General features: G+C 51.1%; 1 protein-coding gene across 2 annotated transcripts; it reads left to right on the plus strand.

Moving 5' to 3' along the window:
• Positions 1 to 244: 244 nt before the first annotated feature.
• Capn1 (calpain 1) lies at positions 245 to 27,038 on the plus strand. 2 transcript variants are annotated; one of them, XM_057777823.1, is made up of 22 exons: positions 277 to 889; positions 1,535 to 1,802; positions 1,945 to 2,014; positions 2,287 to 2,405; positions 4,243 to 4,376; positions 4,475 to 4,643; positions 6,410 to 6,493; positions 6,818 to 6,903; positions 7,477 to 7,551; positions 7,637 to 7,797; positions 17,508 to 17,683; positions 18,874 to 18,885; positions 20,790 to 20,998; positions 21,092 to 21,131; positions 21,649 to 21,714; positions 21,809 to 21,866; positions 23,431 to 23,495; positions 23,885 to 23,953; positions 24,194 to 24,272; positions 25,311 to 25,427; positions 25,711 to 25,769; positions 26,291 to 27,038. In XM_057777823.1, exons 2-22 carry the CDS (start codon positions 1,536 to 1,538, stop codon positions 26,315 to 26,317), a joined length of 2,142 nt encoding a protein of 713 aa, XP_057633806.1. In that variant the 5' UTR covers positions 277 to 889; position 1,535; the 3' UTR covers positions 26,318 to 27,038. The 2 variants fall into 2 exon arrangements, with proteins under 2 accessions (XP_057633805.1, XP_057633806.1); XM_057777822.1 differs by lacking the exons at positions 20,790 to 20,998; positions 21,092 to 21,131; positions 21,649 to 21,714; ... (5 more) ...; positions 25,711 to 25,769; positions 26,291 to 27,038 and having other exon boundaries at positions 245 to 291; positions 18,874 to 19,038.
• The last annotated feature ends 249 nt before the right edge of the window (positions 27,039 to 27,287 follow it).

The following is a 27,287-nucleotide window of genomic DNA, read 5'->3' on the forward strand; positions in this document are numbered from 1 at the left end:
AGCTTCTGGATTCAAGAAAGTTCAGGACGCCGCTACACAAAGATTGGCGGCAGTCATTGTCCCTCTTATTCTGCTGCATGGTTGGGGAAATAAGGCACGGATTTACCTATGGCCTGCAGGGAATGCGCAAAGACCGCTAGGACGGAGTTCCAGATCTGCAGGACTGCGTCTTAAGGTGCGGGGGTGGGGAGCTGGCCCAAGGACAGGCCGGGGTGAGGCTGCCGTTTGCTTCGCGTCCGGTAGAGGTCCGCTAGCACGGGCGGCTCCAGAGAGCAGCTGCGGCGGCCGGAGGTAATCTCTGCCTCGCGTGGATCGCAGACTGGGCTGGAGGATCGACAGCTGCGACCCAGGAGGCGCGCCGGGGCGCAGGAGGAGGATCGGGGCTGCGGGGAATGTGCCACAACCCGGACCGTCCCCAGTACCTTCCCGGAGGGCGACGTGGGGTGGGGCCGGCGGCCCTGCAACTCGAGCTGCGGCCCCAGTTAAAAATACCCCTTGCCCTCCCCTCCCTCTGGCTGGCCGTGCCCTTCTGTCCCAGCCCAACCCTCATCACCCGGACAGGCGCCCGGCTCCTCCCGGGGGACAACTCTGCCTTTTACCAATTTGTCCTCACGCAGAGTTGGCTCAAAGCCTGCCGAGGGAGGGAGGGACCGAGAGACACCCAGAGTAAGAGATAGTAAAAAACGTTGTGTGAGAGATAAGAGAGCGCAGAGGGAGCGGGGTAAAAGCCTCAGGAGTAGGTGGAGGACCAAAGAGGGAGGAACCAGGGCCGAGGGGCGGTGGAGGAGGGCGGGGAGGAGCCCTCTTCCTGGTTGGGCCCTGCCCTGAGCTGCCACCAAGGAAGCCAGCAGCAGGGACCGCAGCAATCTCCCAAACTCCCCTCCCCCAGGTAAGGAGTTGGGTGCCCAGAGAGCGATTGTTTGACCCAGGCCACTGCTTCTGAGGCTAGGGTGCTGTCGCTAATCGACCCCTGTTCCAGGTCCTCTCGGTGCCTGCCTGAGGGGTTGGGGTCAGGAAGCAGCTCAGCGCAGGCGCTCACCCTGTCGCCAGGAGCTGGGCCGGCGTCCAGTGCTCTAATGTTCAGCCGGTCTCAGGAGCCTGTGGAGGGGCATCAGTGCCTGGAGTATTTAGTTCCTAAGACGCCAAAAAAGGCAAATAAAGTAGATGCTTGGCAACTTTGTGGAGGGCGCTTACAGGCAGAAAACAAGGTCAGAGATTCTACCTGCAGTGCTGATGTGGGCTGGCTTGGCCCGACACCACCTACCTAGATGGCTGGCAGAGAACTGTCAACCCTGGATAATGGGAATAAGGGAAAGGAGAGATGGTGACCGGGTACCTAGAAACTGAGCACCCTTTTCCAGATTTAGGGAGCCTGACAAGGTGGCTGAGAGTCCCAGAATCTGTAAATGGGGCAGTGAAGCAGAGAAACCGTGTCTGGGGAGGAATGGACAGGTCCAGGGAAGCACTAGCAGGCAGGAGTTGCCTTCTATTTCTGGGGAGGCCTGGGTTTCTAGCAGGCCCATGTGTCCCCCAGGATGGCAGAGGAGTTCATCACACCTGTGTACTGCACCGGGGTATCAGCCCAAGTGCAAAAACAGCGGGCCAAGGACCTGGGTCTGGGCCGCCATGAAAATGCCATCAAGTACCTGGGCCAGGATTATGAAAAGCTGCGGGCAAGATGCCTGCAGAGTGGGGTCCTCTTCCAAGACGAGGCCTTCCCTCCGGTGACCCACAGCCTGGGCTTCAAAGAACTGGGTCCCAATTCCTCTAAAGCCTACGGCATCAAATGGAAGCGTCCTACGGTAAGACGGCCACGCTGGGTGGAACTTGGCTCTGCTGATGGGTGAGGAGTGGGACTGGGGCCCCGTTATTAGTGGTGGCTGGGTGGCTGGGTGCCAGTTTCTAAGAGGGACTGGCCCAGGAACAGGACTGCGGGTCTTGTAGGAGCTGCTGTCAAACCCCCAATTCATCGTGGATGGAGCCACCCGAACAGACATCTGCCAGGGAGCACTGGGTAGGCCCCCGGGGCGGGGTTCTGGGTGTTTTTCCCATTGTGGTTCCCCATTCCCGCTCCATTGGGCACTGCCCCAGCTCCTCCCTCCTGCAGGCCCAGACAGGCTCTGGCTATCAGCACGGGTGCTGGTTTGCCCAGATTCCTGGGTCTTTTCTGTAAGCCGAGGGAGATGAAGGGTTCCTCACCCAGGGAATCCCAGGTTGTCCCCAGCACCCCACCCTCCCCTGAGCAGACCCACAGGGCAAGTCTAATAAGGGTCTTTCTTATCCCAGGGGACTGTTGGCTCCTGGCTGCCATTGCCTCCCTCACCCTCAACGAGACCATTCTACACCGAGTGGTTCCCTACGGCCAGAGCTTTCAGGATGGATATGCTGGCATCTTCCATTTCCAGGTGAAGGGCCCTGCACCCTTCCTGGGGTGGAGGCATAGTTGGCGTTAGGGCCATGTACAACGATGGCCCACAGCTCTCTGAAGTCGGGATGGCCAGTGCCACACCCCGTGGGGGCAGCCCTCCCTCTGGAAGGTATTTGACCGCTCAATGCCACCTCTGGTCGGTCATGAGTGAATGGTCAGGCAGGTATTTCAGCCGGCTGTCTTCCTAGGTGAGGCCGTGCTTAGGGAAGAGAGTGTGTGGAGGAGAAAGGCTGTGCTTTGGCTCACAAATCGATCTTTTGTTTCACCCAAGCCTCAGTTTCCCCAGCTAAAGATGAAATATTTTGCTGGGGAAACCCAAGGGCATCTCCGCCGGTCACTTCTCCCTTTCCCAACCTCCCAGCTTTGGCAAGCTCTGACAGAGTCTAGGAGAAAAGATAGACTTGGGATTTAAAACTCCTTCTGCTGATGTTTCCAACATGGTCTACTTTTCAAGTTACATGAACGAATTCTCCAGGAGCCAGTGTTGAGAGAAGTACACCCCAAAAGTCTTAATTGAGGTCTTCTGGCCATTATGACCCCACCATGCCTGGAGACCCTGTTCTTTCCTTCTGCCTAGTCAGGGCCCCTACCTCACTCTGCCCTGGCCGAGAAGAAATGGTGGGTGTTACTATGCTGAGATCCCCACACTTACCCTGCTCTAGCCCACAGGGGCATAGCCTCCCCCCCCTTTTCCCCACCCCCATCCTCAATTCTCCAGTCTTCTCTCCAGCTTTTGATTGACCCCCTCAATACCTCCTCCCAAATCCTTCAAGGGGCTTCTTCTTACCTCACTATTATGGGCTTCTCCCTGTGACAAATATTGGAGCTCCCGGAAGCTTCTGTTCCTAGACAGCCTGGGTCTGCACCTCATCCTTCTACCTGGGTCCTTTGGCATCTCTGGGACAAATCCGGTGACTTAGTGAACCAGTCCCTCCCACCTGCGGTGGAGGGTCTGAACGCAACATTTTCAGCCTACATCTCCCTCTGATGCCCATAATCAGGCTTAGTCTAGGGAGGCAAGAAGGGGGCGGGGCCCAGGGGCTGTCTTGGAGAATACAGCTGGAGAACTTCTTGCCCTGCTCTCTCCATATCCGAAGGGGAGCCTTGTTCCATTTCAGTCTCGAGTTAAAGGTGTCACCTGCATTGTCTTAGTTTCTGTTGCTCCTTCTCCTGGGTAAGAAAACTGAGGCTCAGACCTAAGGCCATGTAATCATCTCACTATTGTCTAGGGACTATCAAGGAACCAGTCTGTACTTGTTCATTTAAGAATTTTAATTACTTATTATTTTTGCAAGTGTCTGCATGTGTGCACACACGAGTGCCTGTGGTGTGCATGTGTGTTAATGAGGAGTGACAGTGTGTATGTGTCTGTGTCTGGTGTGTAAAGGTCAGTTCTCTCATTCCACCATGTGGATCCTGGAACTGAACTCAAATTCTCAGGCTTAGTAGCAAGCACCTTTATTTCCAGAACCATCTCCATGGTCCAAATATGTCTTTGTGGAATTGTTGTTTTGTTTTTGAGACCCAGTCTTACTATGTAGCCCTGGCTGTCCTGGAGCTTACTGTGTGGATCAGGTTGTCCTTGAACTCACCTTCTGAGTGTGGAGATTAAAGGTGTGTGTAGTTGTGGCACCTGGGGCTGAGGAGGGCTGACTGACTGTATACTCCAGTAGACAAAAGCATGCTTCTACGAATGCATGTGTGTTACACACACACCTGGCATATGGATCTAGACACATGCATTTAGTAAGCCCAGCTGGAGCTGAAGCCTGGGGGACCCCAGAGCAGCTGCTCACCTTGCCCCTCCCCCACAGCTGTGGCAGTTTGGGGAGTGGGTAGACGTGGTCGTGGATGACTTGCTGCCCACCAAGGATGGGAAGTTGGTGTTCGTGCACTCTGCCCAGGGCAACGAGTTCTGGAGCGCCCTGCTTGAGAAGGCCTATGCCAAGTGAGTAGGAACCCCAGGGCACACCATCAGTCTCCAGGGGTGGAAGGGTTGCTCCTGGCTCTCATACCTGGTCCTACCTGCCCTGGAACTGCCCACAGGGTGAATGGCAGCTACGAGGCCCTCTCAGGAGGCTGCACCTCCGAGGCCTTTGAGGATTTTACTGGTGGGGTCACCGAGTGGTACGATCTGCACAAGGCACCCAGCGACCTCTACCAGATCATTCTGAAGGCCCTAGACCGAGGCTCCTTGCTTGGCTGCTCCATTGATGTGAGTGATGTCCACGTTCCTCTACATAGCCCTAACCTATTTCTCAGCCCAAGCTCAGCCTGAGACACACACTCCTCACCTCATTGTAGGTTGTGGATGCAAAACCAGCCCTACCCACCACCTCCTTCCTATCTTCCACCTTCAAACCTCTGACCTCAACTGTGCCCCAGACTAGTTCTCTGCTTCCTTCTGCTCCCTTTCCTTATCAGTTTTTTGTTTGTTTGCTTGCTTGCTTGCTTATTTTTTTGAGACAAGATTTCTATGTAGCTTTGGAGCCCTTTCTGGAACTCAGTCTGTAGACCAGGCTGGCCTCAAACTCACAGAGATCCACCTGCCTCTGCCTCCTCAGTGCTGGGATTAAAGGCGTGCGCCACTACCGCCCAACTCAGTTTTTTTTTTTTTTTTTTTTTTGGATTTTTTTTTTTTTTTTTTTTTTTGGCTCTTTGAGACAGGGTTTCTCTGTGGTTTTGGAGCCTGTCCTGGAACTAGCTCTTGTAGACCAGGCTGGTCTCGAACTCACAAAGATCCGCCTGCCTCTGCCTCCCGAGTGCTGGGATTAAAGGCGTGCACCACCACCGCCCGGCTCCAACTCAGTTTTTTTATGAATTATTTATTTGCATTTTATATGTATTGTTTTGCCTGTATGTATGTCTGTGTGAAGAAGTCAGATTCCCTGAAATTAGAGTTATAGACAGTTGTAAGCCTCCATGTGGGTGCTGGGAATTGAACCCATGTCCTCTGGATAAGCAGCCAATGCTCTTAACCATTGAACCATCTCTCCAGGCAGAACATACACTAAAATTGGAATGATACAGAGAAGATTAACAAGGCCCTTTTTCATTCTTATTACCTTCTCATGTTCAGAGGCCTTCACAGCCCAAGTGCTTCTGATCTCTGATAAGACCTCTTTCCTACGCTCAGACTTCACCCACTCCTAGCTCCACCCTCTCCTTTCTCCTTGCTTCCCCTCACCAGCCCCACAACTGTTTCCAGACCTCCCTAGTCTGCCCCTGATCACTCCACTGCCTCATGCAGTCTTCCAGGCCGTCCTTGGCCAAATGCTGCTGTGTGGCCTAACGCGAAATCTCGGAAACTTACTTAAAACACTGAGATCCGAAACTCTGGCTTGACTGGGCTATTGCCACGTGTGAACTTTGTGGATGACAATGCCACACTACAATGTCTGAAAGGTTAGCCATGGGGCTGGAGAGATGGCTCAGCGGCTAAGAGCACAGACTGCTCTTAGAGAAGTCCCAAGTTCCCAGCACCCACATCAAATAACTCACCACCTCCTTGTGGCTCCCGCTCCCCTCGGGCTCTGAAGCCACTGCCCACTGAAGGTATCTTCACTTGTAAGTGCACACACCGATGCACAGCCATACACAGAGGAAACTTTCTTTTAAGCGCTGTATGAGTCTGTAAGTTTAGCCCCATTTGAGTCTGTCCTTTTCTCCCCCCCCTTGCCTACCCGCACACTGAGTTCCTCTTAGGGGTGGGCTTGATTCTAAGTGTGTGTATGTGCACACTCACGATGTTGCCAGCCCTAACCCGTAGCAGCGTAGTGACGGCCTTGAGGTGGATTGGCCCTGCTCCCCAGGAGGTACGGAGGTCCTGTACTACAATGGAGTGGGCAGGACAGGAGTCCCTGGTAGCTTTTCCCACCAACCTTTGTGTGGGTGATGTGCCAGGAGGACTGGATGTGCCTCGTGACCGCTCCAAGCAGGAATGGTGTCTCATCTAATCACAGCGCATGTTTCCTTCTGCAGATCTCCAATATCCGGGATTTGGAGGCTATTACCTTTAAGAACCTGGTGAGGGGCCATGCATACTCTGTGACGGCCGCCAAGCAGGTATTTCCTGGGTGGGGCCTGCCCTGAGGGTGGTTCCCACTCCCATGCCTTCTTGGCATCTGACCAGGGTTGTGGGAGGTGGTTTCTCCCTTTTGACCTCCTGGGATAACCATTGTGTGGTATACATTGATGCTTATCCCAGTGACTCTAGTTCAATGTACAGCTGCCTCTCAGGGCTGTAAATCCCTAGAGGACTGGCTTTAGGGTATATTGGCTGTTTGGCCCTGGTATGCTGCTGGGTACTAAGCAGGGTGAGGTGGTGAAGAATGTGGCCCAGGAAGAGGTGTCAAAGGGCATAGCAGTGATGTGTACTCTGGGAAACAGGTGAATTACCAGGGCCAGCGGGTGAGCCTAATCCGAATGCGGAACCCCTGGGGCGAAGTGGAATGGAAAGGACCCTGGTGTGATAGGTAAGGGACAGGATGATGGGCACTGGTTGGGGAGGTGTGGGGAGGTTTGGAGAAGTCCTTGACATGTCTGCCTGGACCGCAGCTGGCTGGAAATGGACTCAGGGTTGAATAGAGGGGTCCCATCTTGTGTACTTCTTTAGGATTTTGCTCTGACAGACCCACCCAGGCTGTGGGACCTGGGGCAGCCTATGGACATATCAGGGCATCTGATCTGACCTTGATAAGACCACCCTGGCTGGAGCGGTGGTTTCTGCTTGTAATTCTTGTGCTCAGGAAGCTGAGGCAGGAGGATCACTACAAAGTTGAGGCCAGCCTGGATTGCACAGAGTGAGTTCCAGCTCAACCTAGGCTCCATGGTCTTTAAGAGGGGAGAAGTATGGTACTACATAGTGAGACTGGTCTCAAAAAGAAGAGTGGGCCCTTGAGTAAGGACCTACAAAGACCTCAAGAGAGTTGGTTCTAGAGAAAGGCCCTGACCCAGGCTCTGGAAAACACACCAGGTTGGACAGGACCCAGGGACAGAAGTTAGCTAAGTCAGTGGTGTCCAGCCCTGGCTGTGCCTGCTTCCCACAGCTCCTCAGAGTGGAACAAAGTGGACCCCTATGAGCGAGAGCAGCTGAGGATCAAGATGGAGGATGGGGAGTTCTGGTAAGCAACCCTTTCCTCTGCTTGTTCCCCTAAAGCCCAGTTCATGATGGGGAACTGTGGTTCACCTCTGCGCTTGGGCCCACAGGATGTCATTCCAAGACTTCGTACGTGAGTTCACCAGGCTGGAGATCTGCAACCTCACACCCGATGCTCTTAAGAGCAGGACCCTCCGGAACTGGAATACGACACTATATGAGGGCACCTGGCGCCGAGGGAGCACGGCTGGTGGCTGCAGGAACTACCCAGGTGACCTGAGCCGAGAGGCAAGCTGGGAGACAGGGCAGGGGTGTGGGGAAGGCCACCTGCCTGAGCCTGTTCTGCCTTGGGAGACAGATAGTATACTTGGGTGTTCCTCACATTAGCCTTGAGGAGTATATCCTTAAATGTCCTTAAGGTACTAAAGGGCCCTGCTGGACGCTTGGGGCCTGGGTAAAGAACACCTTGTTGCTATCCAAACATCTGCTGGTCACTCCCCTCATTCCCAGCACCCTTCCCTCCTGACCCACTGACTTCCTGTCCTCTCACCTTTCCCTCTTACAAGTGGGTGACTGTAGCACGTGGTCAGTTGCATTGTCCTGTGGCCCCTCCCACATCAACCTTTTCCTCCGCTCCAGCTCCGCCTGCCCACCACAGAGCATCATGGGCCTTGCCATTCACTACTCAGCCCAGTCTGGGAATACATCTGCCCCTGCCCAGACCTCACTCTCTTGGAATTGACTGATCTTGCGGACTCCCATTTGAATTACTCTACTTTATCATTTTGCACACTCTGTCTGTCTGTCTGTCTCTCTCGCTCGCTCGCTCTCATTTTTGGTTTGTTTTGATTTTTTTTCTGCAGCAGGGTTTCAGGTAACCCAAGCTAACCTTGAGCTTGCTCTGTAGTCCAGGATGGCCTTGAACTTCTGACCCTCCTGTCTCTACTTCCAGAATGCTGGGATTATAGGTGGCATTACAAACCTGGCTTATGTGGTATTGGGGATGGAACCCAGGCTTTGCGAATGCCAGACAAGCCCTCTACCAACTGAGACACCGCCCAGTCCCCTTACCCAGATATGAACCATCATCTTAATACATAGATTACTTGTTTGTTTCCTAAGACAGGGTTTCTCTGTGGAGCCCTGGCTGTCTGGAATGCACTCTGTAGACCAGGCTGGATTTAAATTTGGAGATTTGCCAGCCTCTGCCTCCTGAGTGTCGGAGCTAAAGGACTGTGCTACAACCACCTGGCTCATTTTAATATATTTTAAAATATTACATTTGTTTATTTTATGGGGGTACATGTGTGCATGCAGAGGGTCAGCTTGCAGGGCTGTTTCTTGCCTTCCATCATGTGGGTCCCGGAGACCTGACTCAGGTAGCCAGACTTGGTGGCAACTGCCTTTATCCACTGAGCCGTCCTGCCTGCCCTTGCTGTTTTCATCTTGACCTTGCAAACATCTAGTTCCCTGCCCTTTCCCTCTCTCTGCTCCTGTCACCCCAGCACAACCACAATCCCAGTTGAACCAAGTTTTCTACTGAGTCGGAACCACAAAATGTAGCTGGAAAAAAACACAAGTAAGGCTGTTTTCCTTGTAAATTCGTAACCACAAGCCTCTAATAAGCAGTTTGCATGGTTCGCACATCCCACTGGGAACTCTCTACTCTCCTCCTCCTCCGTCTTCCTTTATCGTCGTCTAGAAACCTGGCAAGTCATTGAAAAGAGACCACGAGCCGGGCGGTGGTGGCGCACGCCTTTAATCCCAGCACTTGGGAGGCAGAGGCAGGCGGATCTCTGAGTTCGAGGCCAGCCTGGTCTACAAGAGCTAGTTCCAGGACAGGCACCAAAGCTACAGAGAAACCCTGCCTCGAAAAACCAAAAAAAAAAAGAAAAGAAAAGAAAAGAGACCACATCCCCTGTGGCAACTCATTCTTGTCATTCCAGTGCTTGGGAGGTAGAGACAGAAGGATCAGGAGTTCAAAGCCAGCTTTGAATGTAGAGCAAGTCTGAGGCCAGCCTGGCTGCGTGAGACCCTATCAGAAAAGAGAGGAAGAGATGGCACACACCTTTAATGCCAGCACTCCGCAGACAGCGGCCGGCGGTCTCCACCCTCTTCTGCTCTGAATTGCCATGCTGCCATTTCCTTCCTGGCAGCGTTGGCTTGACCAAGTTCATCCCTGTGGTGTTCCCTCGAGGAGCTCACCCGTGCTTTTTAGAAGCATTCTTCTCCCCGCTGTAAGCACTGGTTTCCTGCACCACAGCTGAGCAGCCTGTGCTTCCCTCTGCCGGCCTCTTTATCACCATTGTGCAGTTCCTGTATCTTTTTGGGTATTTCTGGCCCTGGTCCAAGAGTCTGTCAATTACTCACTGATATAATTGTTATGGATTTATCAGAAGTCCTGTTATTAGACAAGGTGGATTCCTTCAGGAGTCTCTTTGCTAATTTTTTAAAAGATTTGTTTTAAAATTTGTTTATTTTATGTATATGGGTATTTTGCCTGCATGTATTATCTGTGCACCACGTGCATGCCTGGTGCCCATGGTCAGAAGAGAGTATCAGATGCCTAGAATTGAACATACAGAAGTTTGTGAGCCACCACGTGGGTGCTGGGACTCTAATTCCATTCTTTGCAAGAGTAGTATGCATATGTAGCTGCTGAGCCATCTCCCTTGCCCCTCCAATCCCAGGAGAGACAGAGACCTGTGACCTAAGTTCTCCTAGAACTCAAGTTCAATTAGAACTCAGTTTGTAGTCAAGGATGACCTAGAACTTCTGAGTCTCCTCCCTTCACCTCTCGGCTTTAATCTTTTTGTTGTTGTTGTTTGTTTTTTTAAGAGAGTTTTCTGGGCAGGCCTGGGTGAGATGGAAGTCACTCTGTAGATCAGACTGTCCTCACACTCAGAGACCCACCTGCCCCGTCTCCAAGTGCTGGGACTTACGGAGAACGTGACCACACTTGGTTCTTCTTAAATCTTGCCTTTTGTTTGCTTACAAATTTTAGCATTGGGTTAATAAATCTTTTTTAAAAAAATATTTATTTATTTATTTATTATGTATACAATATTCTGTCTGTGTGTATGCCTGAAGTCCAGAAGAGGGCACCAGACCTCATTACAGATGGTTGTGAGCCACCATGTGGTTGCTGGGAATTGAACTCAGGACCTTTGGAAGAGCAGGCAGTGCTCTTAACCACTGAGCCATCTCTCCAGCCCTAAATCTTTTTTTCTTAAGAAAACTTGAGGGTGCTGGGTGGTGGTGGTGCACACCTTTAATTCCACACTCAAGAAGCAGAGGCAGGAGGATCTCTGTGAGTTTGAGGCCAGCCTGGTCTACAGTTCCAGGACAGCTAGGGCTATTACACAGGGACCCTGTCTCGAAAAAACAAAAACCAAAAAACTTGGGGGCACTGAAGTATAATTCGGTGGTAGAGTATTTTCTGGAAAGTACGCGATCCTGGATTCCAGCCCCAGAACAACCTAAAGTAAATAAATGTAATAGTTTATTTTTTTAAAGATTTCTGCCAGGCGATGGTGGCGCACGCCTTTAATCCCAGCACTCGGGAGGCAGAGGCAGGCGAATCTCTGCGAGTTCGAGGCCAGCCTGATCTACAAGAGCTAGTTCCAGGACAGGCTCCAAAGCTACAGAGAAACCCTGTTAAGAAAAACAAAAACAAAAAGATTTCTGTTTGGGGCCTCTATCTCATAACTAAAATAAAATTAGATCTTATTTGGAATTCTTTTTTTTTTTTTTTTTTCTAGATAGAGCTTCTCTGTAGCTTTTTTTGGTTCCTGTCCTGGAACTACCTCTTTTTTTGTTGTTGTTGTTTTTGTTTTTGTTTTGTTTTTCGAGACAGGGTTTCTCTGTGGTTTTGGAGCCTGTCCTGGAACTAGCTCTTGTAGACCAGGCTGGCCTCGAACTCACAGAGATCCGCCTGTCTCTGCCTCCCGAGTGCTGGGATTAAAGGTGTGCGCAACCACCGCCCAGCTTATTTGGAATTCTTATTAGATCTACAGATCAAATTTACATTTTTATATTTTGTGTCTTTCAGTCTCAGAACGTGGTATATCTTTACTCTGTGTGTGTGTGTGTGCTCGCACGTGCACGCGCGTGCTTACTTGCTTGCTTGCTCGAGCTCTCATATATGCAGGCACACATGTGTGTTCAAATGTTCACTCATGCGTATGCAAGTGGAGGTCAGAGGACAGCGCTGGAGGTTCTTCCTTGGCCACTCCCCACCTTGTATTTGAGACAGCCTAGGCTGGCTGGCCAGAGAATTCAGAGGTGTCCCTCTGTTCCCCTTGCCCACTCTGGGATTAGAAGTGGACAACGCCACACTGGGATTTGTTTGTTTGTTTTCAGTTTTTCAAGACTTTTTTTTTTTTTTTTTGAGGCAGGGTTTCACTGTTTAGCTCTGACTGTCCTAGAACTCACTCTGTAGACCAGGCTGGCCTTGAACTCACAGAGATCCACCTGTCTCTGCCTCCTGAGTGCTGGGATTAAAGGTGTGTGCCACCTCTGCCTGGCATCCTGGGGTTTTTTAACATGGGTTCTGGAAACTGAACTCATGCTTGCAGGGCAAGAATTTTCCAGATTGAGCTATCTTCCTAGCCCTTTATTCTGGCCTTTCATCCCTCTTTATAGAAGAATATAATTTTTAAAAGGGTTTGTACATTTTTTGAGATCTAGTGTTTGGTGAGTCATCCTTCTACTATAAGAGACTATGTGTGCAGTATCCAACATACTTGTGCCAGAAGTGGTTCATAGTTTATATATTTTTGGCTTTTGACACATTTTTATATGTAAATCATAATTTTTTTATTTTTACATTATGCATATGGGTGTTTTGCCTGCATCTATGTCTGTGTACCACATGCATGCCTGGTGTATGTGGAGACCAGAAAAGGGCATTGGTTCCCCTGGGACTGGCGTTACAGACAGTTGTGAGCTGCCATGTGGGTGCTGGGAATTGAACCCAAATCTCCTGAAAGAACAGCCATCATTTTTGACTACTGAAACAGTTCTCCAGCCCCAAAATAGCTTTTAAAAATAACATTTATTGTGGCAGGTATGATGGCACATGGCTTTAGTCCCAGCACTAGGGAGGCAGAGGCAGGCAGATCTCTGAGTTTGAGGCCAGCCTGGTCTACAGAGTGAGTTCCATGACAGCCAAAGCTACACAGAGAAACCCTGTCTCCAAAAAAAAAAAGCAAAATAAATACATAAACAGATTCTTGCCTCTCAAATGATACTTATGGATACAATAATGCCCAGTTGCCTTTTAAATGTAGTTTGTATCCACACGTCTCTTCTAGATTCTTTGTGGTTTACTAGCTGGTGCCCCAGGAATGACAATGCATTTGTGTCATCTTGTCCCACTTTCCCAACTTTCCGTGCCTTTTCTTTCCTACTACACTGTCTAGAGTAGAGTATATAGGAGCCGCCCATTAGGGATTCCTGATTTGGCTGGTCTTTTCGTTGTTGTTTAACTTTCTAATATTGTATTTACTTTGGCAGGGCGGGGTTCACACACGAGGTCAGAGTACAGCTTGTGGGAGTTGATCTTCTCTTTGCACCCTGTAGGACTTGGGGTGGAACTCAGACGGTCAGGCTTGGTGGCATGCACCCGTAGAGGTCTCCCCAGCTCCAGTAATACATATTTGTGCTAGGTGTCACTAGAGCAGACTTGTTGGTGGGGGGCTGGGAGCGAAGGGCTTTGTGGAAGGTTCTGTTGTTGCTCTGTGGTCCTAGAAATTGAATCCAGGGCCTTACACACGCTAAACAAGTGTTCTTCCCAGAACCACATCCCTGCCTCCCCCTTGCCTTTTTTTTTAAAAAGACAGTTTCCATCTTAAAATTCATGGTTGTCCTTTCTCTGCCTCCCAAGCACAGAGACTATAAGTCTGCACAGCCATGCATGGTTTATCAGGTACTGGTGGGAGGAGGACCCAGAGCTTTGTGCCATGGTCTACCAGAAGGCAAGCAGTCTACCAACTAAGCTACATCCCCACCTGATAAAAGGTTTTAGTTTCATATTTTGTGTATGCATGTGGGTGTTTTGCCTGCATGTATGTCTGTATACTACATGTATACCTGGTGCCACGGAGGCCAGAATCGGGTAACAGATCCCCTTGAACTGGAGTTGCAGACAGCTGTGAGCCACCTTGTGGAGGCTGGGAATCAGACCAGGCCCTTTGGAAGAGCAGTCGGTGCTCTTAACTGCTGAGCCATCTCTCCAACCCTTTGAACATTCATGCAACAATTTTCATGAGTGAGCTTTGCCTGTTTGTTCTTTGCTCGCCCTGACCACACAGCTGTGGTCCTGCCTTCTCTATTAGAACAGCCTCTTTCTTTGTGTGCTCTAGAAGAGTTTGCATAAGGATAGATGGTTTGTTTGGTAGAAAGTGCAGCTGTTGAACCCGCTTTTTCCTTTTCATGAAAATTAGCTTCTTTAGTCTGTAGTCCTAGGGATGGCAACTTGTGTGTACCGACAAAGCACTCTGTACTGAGATGCATCCCCAGCAGTCCCCATCCCAATGTTTATATATTTAACTTCTTCTACCTGCCTATCTATCTATCTATCTATCTATCTATCTATCTATCTATCTATCTATCATCTATCTACCTGCCTATCTACCTGCCTATCTACCTGCCTGCCTATCTATCTATCTATCTATCTATCTATCTATCTATCTATCTATCTATCTGATGTGTGTGAGTATTTTGCCTGTATTTATATCTGTGTACCACATACATGCCTGGTGCCCTCGGAGGCCAGAATCGAGCAACAGATCCCCTGGAACTGGAGTTACAGACAGTTGTGCGCTTCCAAATGGATGTTGGGAACTGAACCCGGGTTGTCTGGAAGAACAGTCAGTGTTCTTAATGAACCTCTCTCCAGCCTCATGGGTGATTTTATAATAGTCTACTTTAAATTTTTTCTTTCTTAAAAATTTATGTAAAAAAAATATTTATTGTACCTTGGGGTTTTGCCTGCATGTATGTCTGTATGAGGGTGTCAGATCCCCTGGAACTGGAGTTACAGACAGTTGTGAACTGCTATGTGGATGCTGGCATTAAACCTGGGTCCTTTGGAAGAGCAGCAACTGCTCTTAAACACTTAGCCATCTCTCAGGCACCCCAATTTTTTTATTTTTTTTAATATTTATTTATTTGTTGTGTATACAATATTCTGTCTGTGTGTATGCCTGCAGGCCAGAAGAGGGCACCAGACCTCATTACAGATGGTTGTGAGCCACCATGTGGTTGCCGGGAATTGAACTCAGGACCTTTGGAAGAGCAGGCAATGCTCTTAACCTCTGAGCCATCTCTCAGGCACCCCAATCTTTTTAGATTACGTTTATTTTTATTTGAAGTGATGGAGTTTCAGGTGTCACTGTGAACACATGAAAGTCAGAGGACAACTTTACGGAGGTCGGTTTTCTCCTTCCGCCATGTGTCTCCTAGGGGTCAAACTCAGGTCGTCAGACTTGGCAGCCACCACTGTACCCACGGGCCCATTGCCCCGGCTTCGCATGTTAATACTTATCTCCATTCATTTGCTTTATCTTCCCTTCCCGCCTTCCTGCCTTCCTTCCTTCCTTCCCTCCCTCTCCTCCCCTCCCCTCCCCTCCCCTCCCTCCCTCCCTCCCTCCCTCCCTCCTTCCCTTCCTTCCTTCCTTTCCACCTTCCCTCCTTTCTTTCTTTCTTTCTTTCTTTCTTTCTTTCTTTCTTTCTTTCTTTTTTTCTTTCTTTCTTTCGTTTTTGTTTTTTTCAGATAGGGTTTCTTTGGGTAGCCTTGGCTGTCCTAGAACTAGCTCTGTAGCCTAGGCTGGCTTTGAACTCACAGAGATCTGTCTGCCTTTGCTTCCTGAGTGCTGGGATTTAAAGGTGTGGGCCACCATCACCCAGCTGGACAGGGTCTTACTTGGTAGTCCAGGTTAGCCTGAAATTCACAGTAACCCTCCTGCCTAGTAAGCTTTTTCCCACTGTGCATTTGACTGTCTCAAGAACATGCCTAATGCATTTTGTTTTGTTTCATTGAGACACAGGGTTTCATGTAACCCAGGACAACCTTAAGCTGCTTGCGTAGCTAGGATGCCTGGACTTTTTCTTTTTTCTTTATTTTGTTTGTTTGTTTGTTTTGTTTTGTTTTTTGAGACAGGGTTTTTCTGTGTAGCTTTGGAGCCTGTCCTGGAACTCACTCTGTAGACCAGGCTGGTCTTGAACTCACAGAGATCCACCTGCTTCTGCCTCCTGAGTGCTGGGATAGAAGGTGATCGCCACCACTGTCCTGAGGGCCTTGGACTTCTTATCTTCCTGTCTCTACCTCTAAGTGCTGGAATTACAGCCTACAGGTTTCACTTTCCTTTTATGCTTTGTTGCGGTTGTTAGTCTTTTAAATGCTGAGGCTGGCTTCTAGAGGCTCACATAGGTGACACAATGCTCTGCCACTGAGCCCAACCCTATCAACACCCTGTGCCCAGCTGCTCTTCTAAACAAGGCAGAGATTTTAGAGCACCTTCCTTGGCTTGCCCTCCCCTCTATGACATGGCATTTTAATGCTAAACCATTTTTGCTTGCCGTAAATTAAATGCTATGGTCACATGAGCTTGGATTGTCTGGGGATAATGACGGTCATCACATTCTCACCCTGTCATCTGTTCATAGTCTCTACTTAAAAGTTTTTTCTGGGCTAGGGAGATGGCTCACTGCTCTTCCAGGAGACTCACAATCGTCTGTGCCTCCAACTCGCGGGGATCTAACACCCTCTTCTGCCGTCTGTGGGTAGTTTTTTGTTTTTTTTTTTTGTTTGTTTGTTTGGTTTTTTGAGACAGGGTTTCTCTGTGGTTTTGGAGCCTGTCCTGGAACTAGCTCTTGTAGACCAGGCTGGTCTCGAACTCACAGAGATCCACCTGCCTCTGCCTCCCAAGTGCTGGGATTAAAAGCATGCGCCACCACCGCCCGGCTTGCCATCTGTGGGTACTGTACTCACATGCACATACAAAACTAAAATCAGTCAAACAAGGGCTGGAGAGCCGGCTCTGTTCTTCCGGAGGTTCAATTCCCAGCAACCACATGGTGGCTCAAAACCAACTACAGTGGGATCTGATGCCCTCTTCTGGCATCAAGTGGACATGTGTGTATGTACCTGTGTGCTACTATGCCCAACTTGGATGACTAAGTGGTCTAAGACTCAATGCTTCTTGTAAAGGCACCGAGGAAGCCAGGCACTGGCTACTCCTTGGGGACTCAGCTTTGCTGTCACTATCCCAGGCTGATTGCAGCTTGCGTCTCATTTTAGAGCCCAGGGCCTTGAGCACACCAGTGTGCACTGAGTTACAATAAATCCTGCAGCTCCTCCAGCTTACTTCCTGAAGCACTAATTAGTCTTACCAACAGAAACTCGGAATCAGATATCAAGGTAAATGCTGAAAGATCAGAGAAGCAAAGGAACAACCACAGTCAATTCTTACCTCTTTGGCTCCTCTGACCGAAAGGGCCCGAAATACTGTCTCCCTAGTGCTGGGATCAAAGGTGCGAGCCACCATCTCCTGGCCCTGTTTCTCTGTTAGACTGGTTCAATCTCTGTAGCCCAGGGTGGCCTTGAACTCCTGATCTTCCTGTTTCCTCTTCCCAAATGCTGGGATTAAAGGTGTGAGCCACCACTGTCTGGCCTATACTATGGTTAACCAGTGACTAGCTCTGCCCCCTGATCTCCAGGCAAGCTTTATTTATCAGAACACAAACAAAATATCACACAACACTTTTCTTTGTAGTAATTCTGATAATTCACCCACTTGAGCTTCTGAAAGACAAGCCCGACACTGTCCTGCCCATCTCCTCTCCTGTTTTGTAAGTCAGGGGCCATGTAGAACCACAGTGTTGAACAAGTTTATGAGTGAGTAGACATGAAATGTGCGGACGAGACTTGGGAAGCCATCTGCCCTGCCTGCCTCTGAGCCTCCTCTCTTCCTGCAGCTACCTTCTGGGTGAACCCGCAGTTCAAGATCCGGTTGGAGGAGGTGGATGACGAAGACGACTATGACAGGCGCGAGTCTGGCTGCAGCTTCTTGTTGGCGCTCATGCAGAAGAACCGCCGCAGGGAGCGGCGCTTTGGCCGGGACATGGAGACCATTGGTTTCGCTGTGTATGAGGTTAGCCTGAAGGGTGGGCTCACCTCCTCCCACTGCGGGAAGCATCCGTGGAAGTGGTTGGTCCAGGAAAGGAGGGTCACCGTTCTTCTAGAATGTGGGATGTTGCTGTGGAGAAGAGGGAGTTGGGCTGAATTTTTTGTGTGCCACAGCTTCTGGTGTCAGACTATGGGCTCAGCTTTTGGAGCTTTCTGTGGAGCAAGGATGTAAGCAGAGGCCTATGGAGTTGGTGGGGAGAGTCTGCTTCACGGGAAGAAGCTGTTCTAGGCCCTACTCGGTGCCTCCCTTGCATCTTTTTGTTGCCAGTGTTGTTTTGTTTTTGTTTTTTCGGGGCAGGGTTTCTTTGTTTAGCTGTGGTTGTCCTAGAACTCACTCTGTAAGACAGGCTGGCCTCAAACTCAGAGATCCTCCTGTCTCTGCCTCCTGAGTGTTGGAATTGAAAGTGTGTACCACAGGACTGGCTCAGTGGTTAAGAGCACTGTCTGCTCTTCCAGAGGTCCTGAGTTCAATTCCCAACAACCACGTGGTGATTCACAACCATCTATAGTAGGATCTGATGCCCTCTTCTGCCATAAAGGCATGCAGATAGAGCATTCATACACATAAAATAAATTAATTTTCAAAAATGTGTGCACTATCACTGCCCAACTTCCCTTGCTTTTTTTGTTTGTTTGTTTGTTTTGTTTTGTTTTTCTTTTCTTTTTGTTGAGACACAGGGTTTCTCTGTGTAACAGTCCTGGCTGTCCTGGAACTCGCTTTGTAGATCAGTCAGTCTGGCCTCGAACTCACTGTCTCCCAAGTGCTGGGATTAAAGGCATATGCTACCACCACCCAGCCTTTCCCTGATTCTTATTCTGCAGCTCAAGATAAAGATGGAAACCTCTAGATCTTCCTTATCAGGGCAGAGGGAGACCACAGCATTGGCCTCCACCCAGAAGCCCTCGCAGCAACTGTCCCTGGGCTTTGTCACACTGAGATTGGCCACCTGGCAGCTGTTTTAAGGAGCAGAGGCCCAGGAGGTCACAGGGACAGAGACGTCTGCTCTGTCCTTCCACTGGGAGGATGGGTCTGAATCACCACTGGCCTGTTTCCTGTCCCCTAGGCTCCCTCCCTGAGAACTCAGGACCTCTAACCGACATGTCTGCCCTAGCTTCCTGGGCAAATACGCATTATTCTCTCTGTCTCTCTTGCAGGTTCCACAGGAGGTAGGTGTGGCTCTCTTTCTACTTGGTTCATCAGCCTGCCCGAACTCACCAGCCTGATGGGGCCTGGAGGGGAGGAGCAAGGCTGAAGTCAGCCCTACCCACATCCCACATCCAGCGTCTGGAGATATCACCTTGTTTGTCACTGCCTGAAAAATGCTACCCCACCCCCAGTTCTTGTAATCAAGTAGGACAGTCATTGCACTCCTGGGGGCAGGTAGCAAAGATTGGATTTGAACTCTGATCCTCAATCCCATTCAGCATGCACACAGGCCAAGTTCTCTGCGTCTCGCTGCTCATACTGAGGAAGTGCTAATCAGGCCTTGGGGTGGGGGCTAGGAGCATGTGCCACTGGCTGAACAGTTGCTGCAGCCCCAGACCTCGGTTTTTGTATGCAGTCGTGGCACTTCCCAGCCGTTCATGGGGGCACATGCTTGTAATTCCGCACTTGGGAGGTAAAGGCAGGAGAATCAGGAGATCAATGTCACTCTTGATTATAAAGAGATATCAGGGCCAGCCTAGGCTACATAAGGCCTATTTTATTGTGTGTTGGGGGAATAGATACCATTTCCTCTGGAGCTATCAAGACGATCAGCAAAGGGCCACTGTCAGGTTTCATGCGAGGCACGACACAGGGAAAGTGCCAATGAGTGCCAATGGCAGCAGAACTTACATGGTTTGTCAGTCCTGGATGTGGTCCTAGGATCTCACACATGCTAGGCAAGCACCGAACCACCGGGCTACATGCCCTGCCTGCATCGGGTTTTAAACGTTTTTATTTTGTGTGTGTGTTTGTGTGTGTGTGTATGTGGAGAGAGAGGGGGGGTGTGCACGAACCACATCATGAGTGTAGAAATAAGAGAACCTCTTTGTGGAGCTGGGCTCTCCCCTTCGTCCACCTTTCCATAGCGTCCCGGGATGGGACTCAGGCCACCAGGCCTGTGCAGCAGGTATGTTTACCTGTTGAGCCATCTCGACATCCTGGTGTCATAGTGTTGTTGAGTCCCTTATCTGCAGTCACATTGGGCACTCATATTTTCTTTTTATTGTTTAATTTTATTTTGTATTTATTTACTTTTGAGATAGGGTTTTATGTAGCCTAGGCTGGCCTTAAACTTGCTTTGTAGCTGAGGGTGACCTTGAATTCCTGGGATTGCTGGCCCATATCTGATTTAATACAGTTCTGGAGATCAAAGTCAGGGACTGGAATATCTCAGTGGGTAAAGGCACTTGTCCCCAGGCCTGAGGAGCTGAGTTTGACCCCCAGAACCTACATGGTGAGAGAAGAGGACAGACTCCCACAAGTTTTCCTCTGACCTCCACTCACATGTGGGTGTTAAGGCATCCCCTCCCCCAACCACAGTAAATAAATGTAAAGATGCTGGGGAGGTCCTGGACCACTGGTGCCCTGTACCGCTGATGCCCTGTACCGCTGGTGCCCTGTACCATTGGTGCCCTGTACCACTGGTCCACATCTCCAGCTGAAGCACCCAAGTTTTGCAGAGGGTGAGTAACTTATCAGGGTCTCGCAGGCTGTGTGCCATGACTTAGCAAGTCACTTCTCACAGCCTGGTCTCTGGACTGCAGGTCTGGACCAGTATCCAAGGGTAGCCTGGGCTCTGGACTGCGGGCCTGGACCAGTATCCAAGGGTATCCTGGGTTCTGGACTGTGGGCCTGGACCAGTATCCAAGGGTAGCCTGGGCTCTGGACTGCAGGCTTGGACCCATACATATCCAAAGGTAGCCTGGGCTCTGGACTGCGGGCCTGGACCAGTATCCAAGGGTAGCCTGGGCTCTGGACTGCGGGCCTGGACCAGTATCCAAGGGTAGCCTGGGCTCTGGACTAGTATCCGAGGGTAGCCTGAGCGGGCACTGCAGTCCCCTGCTTGCTTCCTTCCTCCTGCCAGCTGGTGGGTCAGCCTGTGCACTTGAAGCGGGACTTCTTCCTGGCCAACTCCTCTCGGGCCCGGTCAGAGACCTTCATCAACCTCCGAGAGGTCAGCAGCCGCATCCGCCTGCCGCCGGGGGAGTATGTGGTCGTGCCCTCCACCTTCGAGCCCAACAAGGAGGGTGACTTTGTGTTGCGTTTCTTCTCAGAGAAGAGAGCTGGGACCCAGTGAGTAGTAGATCCTCTCCCCCACCTCCCCATTTCCCCATCTCTCCTCTGCCACTGCCCCAGGCCCTCTGACTGACCTTCTCCACTCTGCAGGGAGCTAGATGAACAGATCCAGGCCAACCTCCCTGATGAGGTATGTGGTCCCCTTATTTCCCCCAGGTTCGTGATGGGATTTGGGTTCTAGCTAGCAGGGCAGACCCCCTTCTGATAGAAGTCCTTAAAACAATACTAGCTAGTCCCTTGTTTGCCCAGCACTTCACAGTTTGCAAGGAACCTGTAATGATGATAGTGGACAGTTCTTAGGCTACGTCTGTGTATCTTGTTTCTTCTCCATAACTACTTCATCTGCGTTCTTCATGATATCACCCTCTGAACGGGAAAGACAAGTTCAGAGAGGCTGATGAGTTTGCCTAGTTCACACAGCAGGGACTCCAGCCCGAACTTTTCAGCACTCACTGACTTGTACCCATCAGTTAGGCTACAAGAGTCCTAGACAGAATGCAGATCCCATTTTACAGGTTAGAAAAGTGAGGCTCAGAGAGGTGGAGTGACTTGTAGCTGTGAGGTCCCACCCCACCTCCAGTGGCCGTTCCTGCAGGCAAGGGCCAGGCCACACCATCCCTGACCTAGTCTCTCCATTTTGGGTACAGAGAGTGCTCTCTGAAGAGGAGATCGATGACACCTTCAAAACCTTGTTCAGCAAGCTGGCAGGGGAGGTATGTCAGGGCCTGGCGGGGGTTGGGGGATAGGATGGGAACCCATGTGTGAAGGGGGGGAACCTGGTAGATGCCGTATTTCCTCTTCCCCTAGGACATGGAGATCAGCGTCAAGGAGTTGCAGACCATCTTGAACAGGATAATTAGCAAACGTGAGGATGTCCAAATGACTGTCCCCACCCTGTGTCCTTCCCCAACTCAGCAAACGTGAGGATGTCCAAATGACTGTCCCCACCCCGTGTCCTTCCCCAACTCAGCAAACGTGAGGATGTCCAAATGACTGTCCCCACCCCGTGTCCTCCCCAACTCAGCAAACGTGAGGATGTCCAAATGACTGTCCCCACCCCGTGTCCTTCCCCAACTCATTCCAGTTGTTATGGAACTGAACCGCACACCTTGGTCTAGGTGGCTGTCAGGCCTTCCACTGTCTGGCTCCGCTGGCTACCATTCCTATCCCAGACTTCTTACTAACCCTGCTCCGCCCCATCTGCTCCCTTGAGCTTTGTGACTTTAGGGAGGACAGACAGCCCATGGCAGGGCCAGCCACAGGTGCTCAGTGCCTGTGGAAAGGCAAGGATGCAGCCTCCAGGCCAGGCCACAGGTCTTGGGACGTAGAGTCAGACTAAATTCCAGGCTGTGGTGTGTGTGGACAAAAGCAGCAACCCCAGCTTGCTCTTCCCTTCTGGCCTTGGCTGCTGCGTGTTGGCGTGAGCCTGTTCTAGCTGCCCGTGGTTTGCTGTGCCAGGCCTCTGTCTACACACCTCCCTCTGGCCAGTATCTCTTTGGTCCTACCCTGTTGGCAAAGCTTGTTTACCCTCCCCAGCCCACAGTCAGCACCTGCTGGCTCCTCTTCTACCTGATTTCTTGTATGTCTGCCCAGTACTTCCTTCCTTTCATTCGGGGCCAGTTGGTTCCTGAGGCCCAGGAGCGCTCTGTGGTTTCTCAGGAGGACAGCACTGCACCCAATAGTTTGCTGGTCTCAGTGCCGTGGACTGGAGCCTCCCTATCACTGATCAGTGTAGGGCTCCTGGCAGGACCAGTTCTGCAAGACCTCTGAAGTGAGCCCTGGGACTGGGTTCTTCTCGATCTCTGTCATCTCTCATGGCAGATAAGGACATCGGATGCCCTGCTCTATCATTCTCTGTCTGTGCCCTCGAGACAGGGTCCCTCACTGGGCGTAGGACCAGGCTGGCAGCAATTGCAAGCCCCAGCAATCTTCCTCCCTCTGTCCCCAATGGCTCTGGGGTTACAGACTGTGTGTCTGTGTGTGTGCATGGGGAAGGGATATGGAGGCTGTGGGTTTGTAAATTTTTATTATATATTTTTTATATAAATGTTTGCCTGCACACATGTAAATGTACCACATGCATGAACCGCATCCCCTGATCTGGAGTTATGGGTGGCCGTGGAGCCATCATGTGGGTGCTGGGACGTAAACCTAGGTCCTCTGCAAGAGCAGCCAGTGTGCTTAATCACTAAGCCATCTTTCCAGCCATCTTCTTTTCTCTTCCTTTCTTTTCTTTTTAGATAGGGTCTATATATCTGAGGCTGGCCTCGAACTCCTGATCCTCTGTTCTCCTCCTTCCAACTGCCATGGTTACAGACCTGCACCACCATGCTTGGTGTATATGATGGGATCAAACCCAGGGCTTAACGGCTGCCAGGCAAGCACCCTCCCAACTGAGTGGCATTCTCAGACCTGTTTGTTTGTTTCAGACAAAGACCTACGGACTGATGGCTTCAGCCTGGAGTCATGTCGCAGCATGGTGAACCTCATGGACGTATCCTTCCATCTGCTCTTGTCTCCTGTGGAGTTTGAGGCTGAGGAAGATGCTGCGTAACTGTCCTAGGAACCGCTGAGAAGCTTGGGTGGAGCTGGAAGGGTGTGGATGTGGTGAGGTCTCATGCTCAAATACCTTCTCAGATATCTCCAGGAAGGGAGAGTGAGGCACAGGTCTTCTGGGAGATGGAGAAGACCTCAGTCCTAAGGCTGGTACCATCTCTGCACCTCTTTGCATCCCAGTTAACTATACCCAACACATAGAACCCTGGCCACAGGCTGCAGATGGCTGCTCTGTCTCTCCCATCACAGCCAGGCTCCCTTCTCCCCAGCTCCCCTGCTTACACATCTGCTCTAAGTTGTACAGTTTCTGTCTTAACATCTGTCAAGCGTGATGGCAATGGGAAGCTGGGCCTGGTGGAATTCAACATCCTGTGGAACCGCATCCGAAATTACCTGGTAGGTGGTCCCTGGCTAGGTTCACCTGCCCCTCTGTGGACTCAGTCATGGCGTGGCCAGGCCTGGCAGCAGGCCTCCCTCAGACCTCCTTTCTGTGCAATTCCTTTCCCACCCAAGCCCACCCGTCTCAGTGAATGAGACCTTCCTGGCCGTTGCCCTCCTCCCTTCCTCTCCCTGGGCAGCAGGTAGCCCTGAAGAGCTGCCGACTCACTGGGTCCACACCCTTTCCTCTCCACCCAGACCATTTTCCGGAAGTTTGACCTGGATAAGTCCGGCAGCATGAGCGCCTATGAGATGAGAATGGCCATCGAGGCCGCAGGTGAGGTCCAAGGCTGGTGGCCCCGTGCTCCTGGGCCCCAAGCTGCCTCCTGGGGATGATGGTGCTGATGCTCTGGTTACTGAACTGGCTACTCCATCTGTCCCTCCCTTTCCTCCCTACCAAGAACAAGGGGTTTTTAATTAATTGTGCCTGTGCATTTGTTTGTGGTTTGCATTGTGTATTTATGTTCACGTGTGTGTGTGCATACATGGAAGCCAGAGGTTGTGTGTTCACGTGTGTGTGTGCATACATGGAAGCCAGAGGTTGTGTGTTCACGTGTGTGTGTGCATACATGGAAGCCAGAGGTTGTGTGTTCACGTGTGTGTGCATACATGGAAGCCAGAGGTTGTGTGTTCACGTGTGTGTGCATACATGGAAGCCAGAGGTTGGCCTCATCTGTCTGCTTCCATTGCTCTTACTGAGATAGGGTCTTTCACTGAACCTGGGTCTCGCAGATTAAGCTAGTTCAGCCATCCAACTTTCGTGCAGTCTGCCTTCCAAGTGAATGTTGGGATTGCTGGCCGACTACCACACCCCCTGGTTTTTATGTGGATTCTAGGGTCCAAGCTCTGGACCGAGAGTTTTCATGGCAAGTGCTTTATCCATGGAGCCACCAAACAGAGCCCTTTCTTACAGCTCCAATGTGAAGAAGTGGTTCTCAGAGGGAGAGCGACTGAGTTCAGGACACATAACCAGGCAGGCAGAGAGGATGTCGGGTATCGGCTCCAAGCTCCGGGGAGATAGGTGCAGGACTCTCCCACCCTGGCCTGTGTAAAAACAAGTCCAGAGTGTTTTACTCAAATGAGGCCAGATGCCTAGGTCCTCTGCAGCCAGCTCCCGATTTCCTGGAGTGACCTGGGTGGTATGCACCCTTCCCTAAGACCTGCTCCTCACTTGCCCAGCCCCTCGCTGCTTTAAGCAAGAGGTCTTTCGGGAGAAGGATGACCCTGTGTATCCTGCCCAGAACAACTCCTTCACTACCCTCTCTGGCTGCATCTGCTCCGGCCGGCCCTCACCTGCTCTTCTTCCTCTGCCCAGGCTTCAAGCTTAACAAGAAGCTGCATGAACTCATCATCACCCGCTACTCAGAGCCTGACCTGGCCGTGGACTTCGACAACTTCGTGTGTTGCCTCATACGACTGGAGACCATGTTCCGTGAGTGTCCCTAACCTACTCTCTCACAGTGCCCGCCATGTGTCCTTGTGAGCCAGTGGGAGAGATGGGGGGGAGGGGCAAACAGGGTGGAGGCTGAGGAGGGAACAGGGACTTATCCATAGGTACTAGGTGTATGAAGTGTGGGCAGAGGAGGCCTCTTTGGGCAGGAAGCTTCATGGCTCTAAGGGACAATAGCTTGGGGTGCATGGGAGGTAGGAGACAGTCTTGCTGGATATTAATTGGCTGGTATTCCAGACCTAACACATCTTTTTCTTGAACACAGGGTTTTTCAAAGCTCTCGACACAGACCTGGATGGTGTTGTGACCTTTGATCTATTTAAGGTGAGATGACTGTTCATGTTCACCTGTTCCTTCCTGGGAGGAGTCCATAGCCTTGGAACCAGATCTCAGATATGAGCCCTAGTCCTGGAAGCCTTGAATCAGGGGCTTTGGGGACCAGGGGAGGGGTGAACAGGAGGCCAGGCCCCCAGATGTGGGAATCAGCAGACTGGTCTCCTGGACTAGAGAAGTAAGAAAGCTCCCCCTACTGGACATGGTGGTGCACATCTCTAATCCCTACACTGAGGAGGCAGAGGCACACCTGCCTCTCTGAGTTCGAGGCCAGCTTGGCTTACAGAGTGAGTTCCAGGATAGCCAGGGTTACACAGAGAAACCCTGTCTTAAAAAAAAAGAAAAAAGCACCCCTATCAGCAGAGGGTCCCCCCAAAAGGGGATGAGGTGTGGATGGTGATGGCTGAGCCCTGGGGCTGGACCCTGGGCTCTGGGACATCTTAAGAAGGAAGCTGAAGGAGCCATGCTGCCCTTGTGCAGCTCCTCGTAACCTGTCTGTCTGGCCCTTACAGTGGTTACAGCTGACGATGTTTGCATGAAGAGGGATTCGACTCCCATTCCCGTGTTCTTCCTTTCCTCTTCTGCCAACCCACGCCTTCCTGCCATGCCAGACCAGACCACATCAGCTGCAAGTGCCTTCCTTGGAACAGGCAGCCACCTTTGTCCTCCTGTCCTTTCTCCTCCCCACTACCTCTATTCAACTGCTCTGGGCAGAGTCGTGGGCCCCTCCCTACCTCTGTGGCCAAAGGCTCAGAATGGACAACCCTGGACCCTGCTCACGGCTAAGACCAGGAAGGCAGCTCCTTGCTTATTCCTTCCTCTGGGGCAGGAGCAGGCACCCCTGCCTTCACCCCCACTAGTGTCTGGATGTGTGTCCTCCCTAATCTGTAGAGGCTATAACCCTTGCCATCCCCTAGACTGCAGACTTTATAACCACTAGCTAGCTCACACTGTCTGCATCTGGGTTCTAAAGACCTCTCCCCACGAGGGAGCTCCACAGCCAGGATCACCTGTGCCTTCCTGTGCAACAGCCAAGATCCCCTCTGCAAATCAAACCACTCCTCTCCTGCCCCATTGCCCACCAGGAACTTCCTGGCTTAGCAGGTGCTCAGGCCCTCCCTTCCTCCCCTCCTCCCTTTTTTTATATTGGTCATTTTCAAGGGAACGTTTGAGGGGCTAGTGCACTGATTATGGAGGAGCAGGCACTGAGGGCGGGGTAGGGCAGTCCCTTGTTTCAGTGCAGTGGAAAAATAAAAGAAAGGGTGCACATCCGTCTCTGCGTGTTATCCTCCCAAACCTTGATGGTACCAGCAAGCCAGGACTTAGATACAGTCGTTAGCCACATGCCCACTTTGGCTGGAGACTGGGCAGATGGCTGTGGCTACCCTGAGATGTTGAGAAGGGCTGAGTACAAAGACGTGGGCCGGGCGGCTCTATTGACAGTCCAGTGTGGGAGGCTTTTCTGGTTTTGCATGCCCTCCTCTTCTGCCAGTGTCAGCAAGGAAACAC

The sequence above is a fragment of the Chionomys nivalis genome, chromosome 8 (genome assembly GCF_950005125.1).
Source record: "Chionomys nivalis chromosome 8, mChiNiv1.1, whole genome shotgun sequence".
In the NCBI taxonomy this organism is placed as follows: Eukaryota; Metazoa; Chordata; class Mammalia; order Rodentia; family Cricetidae; genus Chionomys; species Chionomys nivalis.

Bases quoted from the DNA above. Each gene is read 5' to 3' on its own strand.
- Capn1 (XM_057777823.1), top strand. From the start codon at position 1,536: ATGGCAGAGGAGTTCATCACACCTGTGTACTGCACCGGGGTATCAGCC. The intron at 20,999-21,091 runs GTGAGTAGTAGA...TCCACTCTGCAG, and splicing joins GAGAAGAGAGCTGGGACCCA to GGAGCTAGATGAACAGATCC. The intron at 21,132-21,648 runs GTATGTGGTCCC...TTTTGGGTACAG, and splicing joins AGGCCAACCTCCCTGATGAG to AGAGTGCTCTCTGAAGAGGA.